Source organism: Poeciliopsis prolifica, unplaced genomic scaffold, assembly GCF_027474105.1.
Source record: "Poeciliopsis prolifica strain line A6 unplaced genomic scaffold, Auburn_PproV2 SCAFFOLD034, whole genome shotgun sequence".
NCBI classification, from domain to species: Eukaryota; Metazoa; Chordata; class Actinopteri; order Cyprinodontiformes; family Poeciliidae; genus Poeciliopsis; species Poeciliopsis prolifica.
The window spans coordinates 3,075,157-3,093,612 of record NW_026562409.1 but is presented as its reverse complement, the minus strand read 5'-3'; the positions used below and the strand labels follow the sequence as shown (position 1 = coordinate 3,093,612).

At 36.4% G+C, this 18,456-nt stretch overlaps 1 protein-coding gene across 5 annotated transcripts in view; it reads left to right on the top strand.

Moving 5' to 3' along the window:
• The window catches only part of slc1a9 (solute carrier family 1 member 9), a 61,358-nt gene that overhangs the window by 30,440 nt on the left and 12,462 nt on the right, over positions 1-18,456 (top strand). For 3 of the 5 annotated variants that reach the window (XM_055052075.1, XM_055052076.1, XM_055052077.1), the window contains 6 exons: positions 1,436-1,548; positions 11,087-11,245; positions 11,957-12,109; positions 14,210-14,463; positions 16,092-16,197; positions 16,287-16,413. In XM_055052075.1, the coding sequence (XP_054908050.1) occupies positions 11,092-11,245; positions 11,957-12,109; positions 14,210-14,463; positions 16,092-16,197; positions 16,287-16,413 (794 nt within the window). In that variant the 5' untranslated portion in view covers positions 1,436-1,548; positions 11,087-11,091. Of the gene's footprint in view, positions 1-1,435; positions 1,549-8,142; positions 8,245-10,389; positions 10,454-11,086; positions 11,246-11,956; positions 12,110-14,209; positions 14,464-16,091; positions 16,198-16,286; positions 16,414-18,456 lie in introns of those variants that run through there. The other 2 variants (XM_055052078.1, XM_055052079.1) reach the window with 2 other exon arrangements.

The following is an 18,456-nucleotide window of genomic DNA, read 5'->3' as shown; positions in this document are numbered from 1 at the left end:
TGCATTTTGCAAAAAATCATTCCTAGATAATGAGATTTTGGTCTGTAAGTTCAGAATGAGCTGTTTTAGGTGTCCTGATGCTTTAAATGGAAATAAGGTACTGCTGGTACTAAGCATTCACCCACAAGACAAAATGGCTGCAAGCAGATGAAAAATTAACCAACTGTTGGGGCTGGACGATGTATTAATAACAAAGTATATACACAATAGACACATCAATATTCTACATCAGTAGATTTAGAATATCTGAATCTAGAACTGCAAAGCATTCTGGGAGCTGTAGGCTTAAGAAAGGGTTTAGCTGCTCAACCTCTCACTGCTAGCCAAGCTAGGTTTGCAACATCAACTCACTCGCTCTCTGGTTACCTAGCAACAACCTGTTGATGAACTTGCACAGCAGCAGTTTCAGGTTTTGTCACCGTGTGTCATAACTGCTTAATAAACAAAAACAAAACAACAACAACAGCATGGAGTGAAAAATTTAGATAAAACAGTAAAGGTAACACCATCGGTTTGGCAGATCTAACACAGGGAACTAATCAATAATTATTGATATAGACAATTATTGACTGATATGACAAGCTAATATCATTGTTGGTTTTTCAGCCATATCGTCCAGCCCTCACAACATCTTTGAACAGTTCAGCTTGGGTGCCAGGTGACAAGGCGGGGCTTCACCGTGGTTGCTAGGCAATGCCCAGTTTGACATTACATTTGGGAGGTTTTTCAAACTGCTCATTTTCCACGCACCAAGAACCTGCTGGGTGTTTTTTTTTTCTTCCTTTTTTTATTTTAAATCACTCCAGCTGATTTTTAGAAGCAGTTGAGACCAAATGGAAACACAAAAAGGTGCAAAATCTGAATTTTACAGAACAGGAAATAGTTCCTCTTTCAATTGATCTAAATTTAACTTTATTTCCAATCAAAAAAGCCTTGAGCAGAAATGTTGCAGATCATGGAATGTTTTTAATTTATCATAATGTCTTTAATGTCTGATTTTTTTTATTTTTTTTTATTTTACGAAAACAAGAAAACCGGTCATCCAACTAAAAAAATAAGTTAATTGTTATAAATAATCAAATTATGTTCATCAAAGTAAATATATTAATATTATTAAGTTGTTCAGTTAAAAAGCATAAATAAATTTCAGTTAAATAAAATAAGTACATTTTTTAAGTTGGAGCTCCTTTCTCTTTTTTAGTGCATATTCCGTATTCTGTTCCGTGTCTTTTTTTTCTATTTGTAAACAAACATTTTTAAATTTTTTAAAAATTTCTCTGTTATGACTACTGCCAAGAAGTGATCGTCGCCTCTTCTCTGTAGCTCAAATCATTTATAAAATGAGGAAAACAAATAAAAGAAGTGAGCGGACAAACGGACAGGAAAGGAGGGAGGGGAGCTACAAGCTGTCGTATTAATCTGCACATTTTCTCAGATGACGCAAAGACTGTGGCTTTGCCTCCTGTCGCCTCTTCATCTGCACATCACTGCTCTGCGTCGCTCCCGATGCCTCGCTCCAGTCGGATGGGAGACACTAACGCACCACAGGTAAGCCTGCTCACCTTTTCCCTGACGCATAAATTCAAAACCATCTTTATTTATCATGTCCTCCATGCTCCTTCACTGCAAAAACACAAACTCTCAACAAGTATTGTTGACTACTGCAAATAAGACAAAATTAACTTACATGTAATCTTTCTTCAAGAAATATGAACTCCTTAATATTGATTATTTTTTATTAATAATTTCAAAATAAGCTTCTGTATCTTTCTGAAAATTTTCTTCTAAGTTAGTTTTGTCTTATTTCAGGAACACTAAGATATTAGCAGTAGAAATTAGACAAATAGTTGATCAAACTTGGAATTTTTGCAGTGTAAGCGTTGTACCTACAAATGAGGTTTACACTGCAAAATCACACAATCTTATTAAATATTCAAGTGCGAATATCTTAACGCACTTTAAATAAGACAAAACCAAATTACAGTTAACTTTTCAGCAAAATACAGGAGTGAATAATTTGTTAATATTGATTAAAAAGTCTCACTGGAAAAAACTCAGAAAATGTTTAAGATTAATTTTTATAAGTATTTTTTTTTAACTATTGGAGGTCATATAATTAAAAGAACATTTATGAGCTTAATCTCAAAATGTTTTACTTTTTTTGGTTAAAAATGACTCCTTTTTTATTTTTATCCACAATAATAATATTATTAGTATAAATATAAAAGTATATAAGTATAAAAGTAACTTACAAGCAACTTTTCAGCTTTATGTTGGAGTTTGTTTACAGTCAATAATTCCTTTATATTGATTTTAAAAGTATTTATTCCATGGCCAGATTACTGAACCTATAACACATTTTTCTCATGTTATAAGTAAAATAATCTTCCAGTGAAACAATTTTTTTTTTTTATCAATATAAAGGAATTCTTGACTTAAAACAAGTTGCTATATCTTCTTACTCGTTTTGTCTTTCTTCAAACTTACAAAGAGATTTAGACTAGAAACTAGACCAAAAACTTTTGGTAATATTTTGTGTTTTTGCAGTGTATAGAGGAATAATGAAGAAGAATTTACTTTTCGGAGGCAATGAGCTGGGTGAAATTCAGTTTTGCTGGATTGGGAAGAGCAGATCAAAGTGATAAAAATGGGGAAATGAGGGAGTTTATTAATAGCAAGGCTTTACGGGGTGAAGAGAGCAGATGTGATAGACAGTCTGTGCTTAAGGAGTTCAAACAACAGATTAATACACTGCGATTATCATCCAGCCGAGGGCAGGGGAGTGTGTGTTGGTGTGTATCTGACATGTGTCCACTGAACACAATCATGCACATGCACGGGTTTTGTCTCACTTACACACATGCACACATACATGCACACATACATACACACACACAGACACACACACAGAAACGGCAGCTCCAATTTAAAATCAGAACAAAATCCTGGAGGTACCTGAATCCTAAATGATCCGGGTTTTCAACATAAAACACATAAAAATACATAAATAAACTATTTTACAGATTTCTGGTTCCACAAAGTAAAAATTATGCACACACAGAAGAATATCAGTTACTATCTCTTTTTTTTCTTATATTGTCGAATATTATTTCAATCCAAAATAGGAAATTATTCCTTCATATCGATGAAAAAGTAATAGTTCCAATGACAGATTATTTCACTTATGACAAGTACTTTTTCATTAATATTAAGGAGTTATTTACACAGAAGAACCTGCCCCCATCTACCTGCTGGAGAGCAAAAAGCTGCTCGCTAACGATGATTAGCATTGGTTTTAGCTGCTAAGTTGTCAATTTATTGCCCTAAATCTTAAATGTGAAAAACACAAAGACGCCATGCTTTGCTACTTTTTATCTGCGACAACTAGATAAAAAGGTCAGGAAAAGTTTTAACTTAAAAAAAATGTTGAGGGAAAGGGAAGTAGCTCAGTTATGCTAGCTTGACTTTGACAACCTCAACATGTAGATGTGCTGTGGAATTTGGTGTTTCGGTTCAGTTAAAAACCGAAACACCATAAATCTTACTTGTAAGTTAGTTTTGTCTCATTTCAACTGTTCGATGACTAAAAACTGGACTAAAAATACTTGGTAAGATTTTGTGTTTTTGCAGTGCTATAATGAAAAACCCAGAACTATTCAATCCCTGGTCGGACCGGCGCCGCCGCTGTCGGACCGACTCCGGTCCGATTCCCTGCAGGTAAAACTTGTTCACTTAATGGATCCAGAAGAGCTGCCAGGTGTTTACTGATAATGATTGCAAGCTTTAAGATTATAATCATGGTTTAAATGGTTCTGCTGCAGATTAGGCTTCAGATGTTCGGCTGGATGTTCAGAAAACTGCTCAAGGATGTTTTAGCATGTGGACTGAAGTAACCTCTACACTGCAAAAACAAAATCCTAACAAGTGTCTTAATTTGTCACTAAACTTGAAGTAAGACAAAACTAACTTACAAGTCATCAGCAAGATATAGGAGTTAGTTTTAAGTCAATAATTCTTTAATTTTGGTGAAGAAGTGGTGGATTATTTCACCTATAGCAAGACAATATTGTTGAAAAATAATCTATATTAAGTTACTTGAAAGTCAGTTTAGTCCTTTTTTGAGTACAAATTTATATTTGATAGAAACTAAACCAAAGATATGTAATAAGATTTTGTCTTTTTGCAGTTTTTTAAGATAAATCCTAAATTTCCATCAACCGTTCTTGTCAAGCACATCTGGATGATTTATTTCCTAATTTTGCACGTTCAAACTGACGCAAACAAATTGTCCTTTCAGTCTTGTTTGACTTGCAGAGCGTCACTGCAGCCGCCGTCTTCCTCTCGCTCTGTTAAACGGGTTTTTGGCGGCGGGGCAGGGCGGGGGATTACCACTCGATCCTTTTCGCAAAGCTCACACCAAACAATCAACCGCTGGAAAATAATCCTCTGAGACGCACAGACACTCGAACACACCCTAGCTGGGATGAACACAGATGTTTTGGCAATCATTTACACAGAATCTGCACTTCAAGGCACCTCGTTTTCTAACTGTAATATATCAAAACTTCGAGCTTTGTCTCAGTTTTTGTGGTTTAACCAGCCGCGTTTCAGAAGGTGTTAAAAGAGGGATAACAGCACAAGAGATTAGTTTGAATAAAATCAGTTATCAAGGGATAAATTCAGAGGTTTAGAAGCAAGTTGATCTTGAATATTTCTCAGATTAAGATTTATTACACATCAATCAAGGATTATCCCTGAAACCAACCCTCTGAGCTTATAATTGACACAGTGAAGAATAAATTTACAATTATGCGTCAAACAAAAATAATTACTAATTAAAACTAAATACATTTCTGCTCTTAAGATTTATTAATTCACTGCAAAACGCACATATTAATCATAACCCAGATTAAGGCCCATCTTTAAACTCCGGTTAGACTTAATAATATTGTGATTATTAATTTTTCTGTTCTCAAAACTCTCCTTCTTTGTGTTAGTGTAATATATTCTTTGTTTTGATCTATTTCTGGATCCTTTGACTTAAAATTCTGCAAAAACTCAAAATCTTACCAAGGTCTAGTTTCAGGGACAAAATCATTAGTACACTTTAAAAAAAGACAAAACTAACTTGCATGTAACTTTTTATGAAGATATATAAGCTTGTTATATAATTCAATATTTCCTTAACACTGATAAAATAACGTAGTAGCTCCACTGACAGTTTTTTTAATAACAGAAATAATCTGCCAGCGGAACTAGAAATGGGTTGCTAGGTAACGGACTGGGCGTGGCTGGTGTTGCTAGGTAACGGACTGGGCGTGGCTGGTGTTGCTAGGTAACGGACTGGGCGTGGCTGGTGTTGCTAGGTAACGGACTGGGCTTGGCTGGTGTTGCTAGGTAACAGACTGGGCTTGGCTGGTGTTGCTAGGTAACGGACTGGGCGTGGCTGGTGTTGCTAGGTAACGGACTGGGCGTGGCTGGTGTTGCTAGGTAACGGACTGGGCGTGGCTGGTGTTGCTCATACTTTTCCATCAATATAAAGGAATTGTTCACCTTAAACAAGTTTCTACATCTTGCTGAAAAGTTACTTGAAAGTTAGTTGTGTATTATTTAAAGTGTACTAAGATATTTGCACTGCAAAGTGAACCAACAATACTTGGTACGATTGAGTGGTTTACCCGGGAACTGTCTCTTTTATTTTGTTCCTGTGTTCCTTTTTCTAAATTAAAGTTATTAGAAAAAAAGACAAGGAGAGAGAACACAAGGAGAGGAAACCAAACTACTCCTTAAATATTCTTCAGCTCTTCAGAATAAGAGCGTAAATATAAACGTCTCACTACTTGAAGGATTCTTAAGCAAAACTTCAACACAGATGTCGAACTTTGATCAGCTGAGAGTTTACAAAACAGACGAAGAAATAGCAATTTAGAATCTATTTAGTGAGCTAAACTGTTTCAAAATGCTAAGTGAAACATTAGCGCCGCTGTTAGCGCATTAGCTGTTTGTAGATAAAACTAATTCCAGGCTGTTTTTACATTAAAGGTTTCAAACATGTGATCATTCTATCGAATCAAAACGTTTTAACACATAAATCAATGTTCATAGTATTATTTTAGAAGCTTCTCTGAATTTCTGAATGAGTAGGATGATAAGGACACTTAGACAAAACCGCACTGGGTCCAAAACTTAAAAGCTTTCATTGTCAATATGAGCACAAAGGGTAGTGTGGTAAAAACTAAGAGTTAATGAGGTGAAAGGTCAAGCCTGAATTACCCCAATCTTATAAAGGTGCAAATTTAAAATTCTCTCTTCATTCTTGCCAAATTTTCTGTTTTAAAGTAAGTTGTATAAAATCTTACAAAAATGTTTCTACATTGGTTTCCACTACAACCAAAGCGTTTGTGCTGCAGTATTTTTCTTTTGATTGCTGTTTATCTTAATATGACAGTTTTTTTTTTATTGTTTACACCCACCAGTAAGATGTTTTAGAGTTTTCTCCTTTTTTCCACAGCTTTAAAGATCAGAAAATATTCCCAAATTTCCTGCAAGGAATCAAATTTTCCCTCCTTTGAAGCGAGAAACCTCGTTTCTCCAGCCTGTGTCATATTTGGAGAAAATCCAGGATTTACTTTAAGCTGCTTGACCTATCTGAGCCCAGTGAATTGAATTTCGGTGTTATTAAGATGTAATGCGATATAACAGGCTCGTCAGTTCTGTTCGTATAAATTCAGACTTTTTAGGCAAGATTTTAGAGACTTATGAAGTCGAAACAGCAGGACGAGCCGATTCCTCGATTATTGTTTTTCCACATATAGACACGGCGAATTGTCTATTATGACACGGCGAATTGGGACCGTTGCGAATTGGGACCGTTGTAAATAGAAAATAGGAGTACAACTCAAAAATGTTCTAGAAACAGTGTGGAAATGTGAAAGGTTAAAATGTTTGACTTTTGAAACTAATTTCTGAGATCAATCTCAAATTCTTAGTTTGAATTTTCAAACTAAGATATTTTGTCATTTTCCTTTTTTTTAGAACATATCTGATATTTAATCGCAAAATAATTTTTTTCAGCAGAAGTTTTGACATTTTGTTCTGGAAAAGTTTATGTTGATCGAAAAAAAAAAAATTTAAGCAATTTTTTAATATTTCAAGATCAGAAATTTTCTTGTTTCTCTAGAAAATTCATAAGATTCATTTAAAAAAATATTTTATTTTTTTTAGCAAATTTTAAACTTTTCAAACAGAAATTTCCAGAATCTTTCTGACATTGTTCTGAAAATTTCAGTTTTTCGTTTCCAGAAAAATTGTAGCTTTTGCAACACAGAAATTTAAGAAAATTCTGAAATTAATTTAAAAAATGTTGGATATAAAATGGCTCTGTTATGCCATTGCAGCTTTGAGAGTTTCTGAAGCAAAGGAAAATGTGGACATGTTGGCACCTGCCCTGTTTTTGAAACAATATCAGATTTATTGTTGCAATTTGAAGACGATGCAAAATCTTAGCAAGTTTTCTTTGTCTATTTTCAAGTTCAAATATCTTAGTTTCACCTTGTTTCAAGTTACTTAGAAGTATTTTTTCAGCAAGATACAGGAGGTAATTTTAAGTCAATAATTCCTTAATAATGATGAAAAAGTTCTAGTTTGTTTCACTTCTAACATGGGAAAATGTTTTGTTGTGAGTGAAATAATCTGCCAATAGAAATAGTACTATGTACCTAAAGCAAGAGCCCAAAATCTTCTTGAAAAGTTACTTGTAATTTTTTTTTTTTTCAAGTGTCTTAAGATATTGACATTCGAAACTAGATGATAAATTCTTGGTAATGTTTGGTGTTTTTACGGCCTTGATTCTGGTTTCATTGCCTTTCCATTTGAGTTTTTTATCCCCCATCCAAATCCGTCCGGCTCTAACTACCTCGTTCCTAAATGACTTTCCCAATAATGGACGTTTCGGCTCAGATTTGTGTAGATACGACCATGTGGCCAGCTGACATCACCAAACAGTGTTCATACTTAGAATGATGTAAAGATTGGAAAGAGGATTTGCGATGACTACAACAGAGTCTCCCTCCTCCCCCCCTGCGTTTCTCATAACTCCATTCATCGAGGATTACATCTCTTTCCACTGAAACTTGGCAGGACACTAAAACACACCGTTTCAGTTCAGCACTCGGTCTGGCAGACAATACAGCGGCGCTGAGACGATGAAGGCGTGGAGATGAAAACCTGAAGGAAAACAATACAGTAGGTGACCATAGATTACTGCGTCGTTTGTTCATCATTCGCCAACATGATGGATTGAAAACAATGGCAACAAAACACAGCAGATTAATGCTAATGCAGGTAGTAGACTTTGGGTTTTGTCGGGAAGCTGTGTTCAGTTTTTAGATTTCTTTTTACCTGGTCGTGTTGTTTTTGGTTTGTGGAAATTATCACCCAGACTCCAATCCTAATCGCAGCCGATTCTGTTCCAGGATGACGACACATTCCAGTCTATTTGTGTGTAGGTCAGTCGCAACAAGCAATAAATCAGTTAATCGATTAATTGCGTGTTGACTTAAAATGAGCTCAATAATTTCCATTTGCAGGATTTATTGTTTTTCTCTTTTCTCTCTTTTTCTGCAAAAAACTAGATGACAAAATCCTTCAGTCTGGTGCTTTGGTCTCATTTATTGAAGGGTAATTTTACTTACAGACGTTATTATTAATTATATTTGTAATTTCTGATGTTCCAATTCCATCACAAATGTGTGTAAAACTTTGTCAATATTTCACTAATATTAACAAAATAAAAAATTTTAATTGCAGTGTTTCAATTAAATAACAAACACAATTAAAATCACACGTGAATAAGTTGTTCATGTCATCAATCATTAAAAAACCTGCTGCACCATCATCCTGCAACTACTTCCTGTCATCTTCTTCTTTGTGGTTTCTGCCAGAGGCAACATCTGGTTGTTTGTGATGTAGGGGAATGTTTTTCCATTGCAGTTTTGCGAAATACACGAATCTCAAGATGGCTAAAATAAAATTAACGTGTTTTTAATAAGCAAATTTATTTTTCAAAATGACAAGTTGCGTATTTATGTGGTGAATGGAGAACCATAAGATATCTGTCGTTTTACAGCAAAGCATTCTGGGTAATTTGCTACACGGGTGGAGATTGAGAGGAGGGGAATGATTTATCCAGAAAAGTAAATTTAGGAGAAGCAAAGTGTGATAGATGATTTCAAAGTTAGCAAAAATGCTAAAGCGTTAAACCTAAAATTAGCTCCTCTCTTAGCATGTTAGCATTAGCGGAAGTGTGTCAATATTCCCAAGTGACGTAATTTAGTAAATATTCAAACCCAAACAGCACCATCTTTCTGACCATTCAGTCTAAAGAAGGTTGGGGAACAATATATCTAATTGATTAATTTTGTTCAACAGATTCTTTCTACCTTAGCCAACAATTTTGGTTATTTTCTAATGCTTGCACGGTGGATCATATTCCCGCAGGCTCAGCTTTTTTTGTTGACATGACAGTTGCCCATGAAATAAATCATTCCTTTGATTCAAATAGCTGTCGGAAGAAAGCCTTTATTTTTATTTGGCTGCAGTCTTTCCTTGAAGCCTCAGTGTTGTTTGCACAGCGGTGTTTACCTCTAATTATTTGCAGGTTTCCTGACGTGAGAATGCTATCACCCCTCCAAAAACAAAGTGTAGACCAACTATTTTAAACCTAACGTGCCTAAAGCAAAGGATTAAACAGAAATATGTGGCTCAACTCCAGCCTTCCAGGATAAGTTGCCTCCTGTGAGTGGGAATGAAGAAAGTGGATTTTGAATCTGAGGTCGGGTTTAGTCAAATTGAGCTTCCTTGTACTTTTGAACATCCCAAAACTTCCTGAAGGGGCTATGGATCCTCTCAACCTTGGCTATGCCAGGGGATCAGCTAGGGATTGAGGATCTTAGTTACTTGCCTTAAAGGTGATCTACTAAGCTTCCTTGAACAGGCAATGATAGGTCTATGATATATGAGCATTTTATGTGTTTGAATGGATGAAATAAATAATAAAGTGTCTTTATCTTCTACCTCTGTGACACCGCATCAAATAAATGGGACACTTCTCCTCTGGTGTGACAGGCAGAAAACATGGCCGCCTCACATTTACCAGTAAGAGGAGTTTGCATCTGGATACAGTTTGTGGTTAGCGATAACTGCCAAATTAGCCAACATAACCCACAAAGAGTTGAGATCTGGATACAATAACTGCACATGAAACTTTATGCAGACCACTTTAAGCCATATTTGTTGAAACAACTGTTTTTTCTTTATAAGCTTGGATGTCTTACATAAAAATCATACATTTTTCTCAATGCAGAAGCAGCAAAGACTTTGATGTTTTATACTGGTTCCCCTGCTATCTGTGATCTAGACTCTATATTGGAACATAATAAAGCCCTCACAGCAGGTGAGGATGCCGTTGACGTGTAAACTGCATGCTAAGTATTGTGAACTGTCATAATGAATTATTTAATCCTCAAAGCATTTTGATTGCCAGAAATAGATTCGAAGTTTTTGTCGAGTGGGTCCAGGCCCAGAAATACTTTAAGCATGACAGATAAGTCAGGCTCACTCATGTCAACACCATGAGCTAAAAGCAGTTACCCTAAAGTACCCGTCAGGTTAATACCCAACATTTACCCTGTTGCACCCCGCAGGTAGAAGGCAGTAAAGTTTTAGCTCAAACCAAAATGCTGGTATTCTTTAAATACTCTGTATACACAATGGAGATACTGCATAAGTTTTCAGTCGTAAAGTGGAAACTTATTGATATGTATTGTTGGTGATGCAGTTTGGAGCCATTTTTCTGTGCGAATGTAAAAGTTGAGTTTGTGGTCGTGGGCAGAAGTGTGCTTATTTTAATTTAAATTGACAAGATGCCCTAAAACATCTCATGCTGAAATGATCAGACTGAAATCTCATTATCTAAGAATCATTTTAAATAAAATGAATCCGGTTTTTGGGATTATTTGACTAACTAAAGGTTGAAGTGTGAGGATCTTTGTTAAAACTAAACCCAACTCTCTCAATCTCTCCACAGGCAGGATGACAAACCAGCCGACAACCAACCAGTCCAACACAAAAACGCAGAAGGAGAAAGAGGAAACCGCTAGAGATGACAACACAGACCTGGCATATAAAGACGCTGGACACTGCAGCCGTAACACCCACAACCTGCTGCTGGGACTCACTGTTCTTGGTACGAACCCACATTAAAGCTCAGGCTACTTCACTGGGTTATTGTGCAAACAACAAGTTTCAGCTTTTACTTCCCAAACCGCCTGCTGAGTGGCTAGTTTGTTGTCTTTTCCTTTAAATCACATTTGCAGTAAATCTTGCTTAACGCAAATCAAGATGTACAAACTCCATGATCATTTTCCCACAAGACTTGTGTCGGCTTGTTGTTGTCTTTAGTCTGCTTTTGTAAACACTTCGCTCTGTTTCGCCATAGCTGCATTCTTGTAGGGAAAAAAGATCCATGCAGAGCTTGAGAAGTGTGTTATTTTTTTGTCTGTAATTTGTCACCAAGATTTAAACTCCGATATGAAGCCGTTTACATTACGGTGGATGGCTTTCATTAGTCAGAGTTTCCTTACATCTGTGATGTAAAACAACTGGCCAGTGGCTCCACTCACAGCCTGTAAACTACATGGAAAATCTGTTTTTCTTTCTGCTTCTTCAGCTAAACAGGTGTGGAAATGTTTTTAATTCCTAATTTCTGACTCTGTTGAACAAGTGAACAGATCAACTTTCTCTAAGGACTTCTGTTGAAAACTAAATGGTGTATTCAATCACAAAAACTTATTTTTAGAAACTTTCAACATTCATATTCGTTCCACTTCTGGAAAACCTTAGCTACTTCTTCCTTTCAAACAAAAGGCAATGACTAAGGAGTGTTTATGATCCTCAGGTGTGGTCATGGGAACGTTGTTTGGGATGCTGCTGCGCTACATGATGGTGAAAGACATGGCCGCCCTCACCATGGTTTCCTTTCCTGGAGAAATCCTCATGAGGATGCTGAAGATGCTCATCCTGCCTCTCATCATCTCCAGCCTTATCACAGGTGAGCCGAAAAACAATGGCTTCAATTCGGCTATTTCAACTTTAGAGGTTGATATCTTACAGTAAAATGATTAAAATGCTCTCGAGATGTAAACCAACCAAACAAAAATAACTTCAGACACAGATAACATGACATTTATCTAAAACAAATTAATTTTCAAGGGAAATAAATCTATTGGAGAACCCATCTGACAACATGAAGTAGGCTAAATTATCTGAAACAATAAAAAAGCATGACATCATGTTTTGTTCCAAAGAAACTCAGGAATATTTAAGAAGTAAAGTAATTGATAACATCTGTTAGTTTGGAAAAAGTTGCAAAGCCATTGCCAAGTGCCTAATGAATTGGTTTTGTTGGTTTATAACCAAAATTTCATCAAACTTTATTCAACTGAAAGTTTGCAAAACGGCGTAGTAAATTAGCACAATTCATCTAGAGGAAGCCGATCATGCTAAATGTTTTCAAAGTTAGCAAAAACACTAACGCACCAAGCAAAAACATAGCTCTGGTATTAGCACATTAGTAGATTAGTTAAAGTGTGCTAAATGCTGAGGTGCTAAACAAGACGCTAGCCATGCTACTAGGGTTCGGCGAATAAATGCCAATGAAACAAAAAGAAGAGGCTTTAGTCTGCTTTTGTAAACAGTCTGGTATATTTCTTCACTTCTTTTCCCAAGTATACGTTTTCACGTGTCTGTGCTTCTGTTGATGAAATAAAACACACCCCACACACATTTCTATAAATACTTTCACCACACCCAGAGTGAATAATGGAACTGTTTACCTTGCTAGCAGAGCTTGTAATCCCTTTACTCTGCGACTGCAGGGAAACTCTGGGGATGAATCAGGATGTTTCCGTCATAGTAAACTTTAGTCACAGAGGTGCAGTTTTAGAATTGCATTATATGCTGAATTAAAGTGTCCAATACAACCAGGCATTGCAGTGGCTAATGCTAGTTAGCATACATGTTTCACAAGTGAGATAAATTGGTAGCCATATGCTTTAAATCTTCATAATTTCTATAAAAAAATTTGTGTAAATTTTTTTCCCTACTTCTTGTTTTTTTTTTTAACAAAGTAGGACAATTGCTTCATAAAAGCTGACTTTAGGGTTAGCTTGGGGTTTCCATGTTGCTACTGCATCACTACCATGAGCTTCAGGGTGGAGATAACGTGACATTGCATTTACTGCTTGGTGGGTGTCCAGAACTGAGATCGTATTCAGGCTCATTTGCCGAAACTAGGTTCTTAAGAATCCAAGTTTCTTAAAATTAAATGTACCGTAGCAAAACAGCTAATTAGCAACAGATGTTATCCAGGTTAAAAGGCTTAAAACCAACCATTTGTAATGAGAGCACATTTAAAAAAAACAATAAACTCTTTGAAACCTTGGGGGGAAAAGTGTTTGTTTACTGATAAGGTTACAAAGTATGGCAGAAATATGGTAGAAATTGCCCCTAAAACAATCCAACCATGGCAAAGTAATTTTATTTGTCTTGTTTTGTTTTATTTGAGCGCTATTTATTGTCTTGTTTGAGCGCCATTTTTGCACAGGCGAGGAGGGAAACAGTCAGCGCTGAAAAAACAAAATCTTAAAGTATTTTTGGTCTAGTTTCTAGTGCAAATCTCTAAGTACACTTGAAATAAGACAAAACTACATTAAAAGTTAATACATTTTTAATATTGATGAAAAACTATTTTCACTGGAAAACAATTTCACTTATAACAAAAACATTTTTCCCATAAGTGAAATAATCTCAGTGAAACTAAAACGTTTTCATCAATGTTGAGGAATTATTTACTCTTATTTCTTACTGATAAGTTTCTTGTAAATTAGTTTTGTCTTCTTTCAATTGTACTAAGAAATTTGTTTTTGAAGCTATACCAAAAATACTTGGTTAGATTTTGTGTATTTGTGCTCAGAGGTTTGAATCATTTTGCTCAGTTCAGTGTAAAAGAAATCAACAGCTAAAAATGAAACAAATGTTCCAGTTTTGGTCCCCTATCAGGTGTGAAAACACCTTTACGTAGGAGCTCTTTTTAAATAAAACCAGACAAGATGAAGAGTTATCATTTTAAATCCCTGGCTGTGACCTCCAGGTCTGGCCGGTCTTGACGCTCGCTCCAGTGGAAGGATGGGAAGCAGAGCCATGGTGTACTACATGTCCACCACTGTCATCGCCGCTGTCCTGGGAGTCATCCTGGTTCTGGGGATCCACCCGGGAAACCCCAAACTGCGGAGCAGCACCACGTCCACATCCGCAAAAAACCAGGAGGTCAGCAGCCTGGACGCCTTCCTGGACCTGCTCAGAAACCTGTTTCCTGAGAACCTGATGCAGGCCTGCTTCCAACAGGTACCCCGTTAAAACATGTTTGTTTTGCATTCAGTGGGTAGAAAATTCAGAAATTTTACTCAAATAAGAGTAGCAATATTTCATAATAAAATTACTCAAGTAAAAGTAAAAAGTACAGCGCAGTAAAAACACTCCTGGAAGTACTTTTTTTTAAGTAAATGTAACTAGTTACTACTAAACTGATGACAAGGCAATGAGAGAAAGTGCAGCTTGATTGCAAAATTAGACTCTATTCTTTAAGGTTGCAAAAATGTTTCTGAATAAACTATAAAACTTCTTTAGACCAAAGTCAAGGCTTTAAGTAGGCCATAATTTCCAGCACCATATTTGGAGAAAACAACAGAAAAACAGCTGAACCATAAGTCAGGCACGGTGGTGGAGGGGTGGTCATTTGGTCGGGACGTGGGAGTATCCTAGTGTCAAATGTGAGTTTGGTACAAACTGGGTCATCAACAGAGCAAAGTCCAGACCTCAAGCTGATTTAAATCTGTGCAGTGACCTTAAGAGAGGCAAACCTCAATGAACTGAAGCATAAGCTGCTTATGCAAGTCGTGTTCTCTCTTTTTTTATAAACCGTAGTAGTTTTCTCTTTTAAAATGCACTCTGCCACATCTGCACTTACCTCAGTGAGGAATCTGCTGCCAAATCAAACCTTTTTATTCTGTTTTTTTCCCATGGTAATCCATCCGCTGGATTATCATGGAGCGGTATTTCTTCCCCAAATACCGCTCCTTAAATTTCTCTTTTACTGCTCCTTTTGTGTGTAAGCATCAGGGATTCATTAGTCATAAAAAGGCTGAAGTTTAAGTGGGAAGAAATCTTCCTTCCCCTTTCAGCCTTTTTGACTCTTTTATGTCTCTTTGTTGTCTTTTATGTTAGAAGCTCTTGTTCTCCATTTGCCTTCCCTTTAAAGGAGAGATGTTATGCTTCCTTGAACACGTTCGGATTGGTCTATGTTCATCACTTGTCCTTTTGCATAAAGCCATTCTTCGATAATGAGATTTTATTCAGCTTAATTCAGAATGAGCTGTTTTAGGGCTTCTTGTCACTTTAAGCATGAAAATGGCTGCAAATGCGCTATTATACAACTGTACATCTTTGAAAAGTAGAAGTGGCGCCTCCTGCACAACCAAAAAGAATGCAGCAAGTGGTTTCCACTGCAGCATAAAGTGACCCAACTCTACCCTTATGTAGACTCTACCCTTTTACTTAGAACAATAATTTTGTCCATGTTATAAGTGAAGTAAACTTCCAATGGAAAAAGTACATTTTGAATTACTGCTGAATTATTTCCTGTTGAAAAGTTACTTGTTAATTAGTTTTGTCTCATTTCAAGTATACTAATATATTTGCACTAGAATGTAGACCCATATACTTTTTGCAGTGTACATTCAGAATATTTTTGAAAATAGTAATTATCCAGACACCAAAAATCATTAAATTAATCCCAAAAACAGCCGAGTGGGTTTTTTAAGTGCTAGGAGTCTTTTTAGAAGCAGACCCCAAAATCAAAGCACAAAAATGTACGCAACATCAATAAAAAACATCATAAAAATGTAAAGTTAAAGTTAATTCTTCATCTGCTGAGATGTTAATAAACCTCTTATGAGTCTGAAATCCTCCTGTAGGTGCAGACAGTGTTGAAACAGGTGACGGTCACGGCACCGAACCAAACCGAGCCGGTGGTGGTGAACAGAAAAAAACTGGAATACAAATGGGGCATGAATGTTCTTGGTGAGTTCATAGCTAACAGGTCTTTAGTCTGCGTGCTTCTGCTCGTGTTTATTTTGGCAGTAAACTAACTCCTCTGTTTGCCCTTCCAGGCTTGATCGGCTTCTTCATCACCTTTGGGATCTGCATGGGCAGGATGGGCGAGCGTGGGAGAGTCATGTGCGACTTCTTCAACATCCTGAATGAAATCATCATGACGATGGTTTCCATCATCATGTGGTCAGTATCTGCTTGCAGACGCGTGTCTGGTTTTGCTCTCAGACGCAGACGGCGGCATTGCTCTGATGTTGGGAAGATGCCACAGAGAAGGTCAGCAGCGGGCAGTGACTAATGTTTACAGGAGACAAATTGTGGGAACATGAAGACCGAAAAGGAAAGGAAGATGGAGAGATTATGTTCACTGCAAAACACAAAATCCTGCCAACTTACTACTAACTTATAAGTAACTTGTTTTACGTTGATAATTCCTTAGTATAGTTTGTAAATGTCTTGCTATAAGTGAATTATTCTGTCAGTGAAACTAGAACATTTTCATCAATATTAAGGAATTATTGAGTTAAAACAAGCCTCTATATCTTGCTGAAAAGTTACTTGTAAGCAAAGGTGGGTAAAATGTCAGAAGTAGCAATACTTTAACATATTTTTACCTAAATAAAAGTAAAAAGTTGCCACCCAAGAAATTATTCAATAAGTATAAAAACGAATTTGGTAAAAAGTCCATTCAAATACTGAGTTACTGATTGAAACATTCGTTGTTTAAAATTTGAAAATTACATCGTCAAACAAACCAAAATGCAAAGTTATGTGAGATTTTTGGTGTTTTAAAGATTAAAATAAAAATAATTCATATAATTGGAAAGATTAAAAACGTTTTCCAAATCAATTTTCTTTCTACCAAACTTATGAAAATGCAGCAGGAACTGCAGGTGTGTGTCTGTCTGACACACACACACACACACACACACACACACACACACACACACACACACACACACACACACACACACACACACGCACACATATTTTTGTTTTTCATTCAGTGGGTAGAAACTATAGAAACTTTACTCAAGTAAGAGTAAAAAATACCTTATGATAAAGTTATTCAAGTGGAAGTAAGAAGTACAGTAGTTCAGTAAAAGTAAACTTACTAGAAGACCGACTTTGTAACTCTCTTTATGTGACTTTGAAGGTTCAGGTCAGAGGTCATCACGACACCCAGATTTCAGGCCTAATCTCGAGTTTGTAACTGTAATATTTAGTCTAAAGTAGACTTCTCTGTTTCAGATCCAGAAATTATTTACCTAAAAAAACCTTTTAAATGGAGCTGAAAAGATACTTGAAAATTAATTTGGTCTCATTTCAAGAGTATTACGATATTTGTGGTAGAAAGGAAACAGAAATGCTTGGTAAGATTTAGTGTTTTTGCAGCAGTGCGTGTTGGTGAGGGACACGGACAGATGGAAGGAGTTAGGCTCTGGAGTCTGTGGTATGCTGGGGAGTAGCAGGAGCCATGTAGCGGATCCCAGGGGAACCGGGGTGGAGAATCTCCAAAATGAAATGGATCCACGACTAGCGGGCAGAGGAGCAGCTTGGCGGCGGGGAATAAAAGGAGAGGAGTTGTTGAGAGATGCGTGTGAAAGCAGGACTTCAGAGCAGAAAACACGAGTTGAGGCTTTGCAGGACTCCCAATAAGTCGCGCAGAAATAGACGATGAAGTGGCTCTTAGAGGAGGGATGGGAAAGGAAACGGGAGACGGAAGAGAAACGCCAGCTCTCACTGTAAAAACACAAAATCTCTCTGGTGCTTGAACTGGAAGGATCTAATTAAGTTAACTTTTTCTTACATGTAAGTTGTAAGAAATAAAATTTTGACTCTATTTTTGCTAGAAATAAACATGTTTTTGAAATAATGAAATACAAAGCGAATTCAGAAACCAGATACCTGCAGCTTTTTCTTGGGTTAACTTTGGTTTTGGAACTTAAAAAGCCACGACCTTTGACATTTAACACATTTAACAACAAATCTTACCAAATAATTTCAGCTTAGTTTCTGGTGGGTGATATCCTTGGACATTAGCAACAAAACTAAACAAATGTTCAAGTTCCACCTCTTAAAGGAGCTTGTTTTAAGTTAATAATTCATTAAAACTGATGGAAAAGTTCCAGTTCCACTGGCAGATTAAAGTTATTTACTTTACCTTTTCCCCTCATTGTGCAAAAACTAAGAAATAACTTTTCAACAAGATATAGTACATTGTTTAGA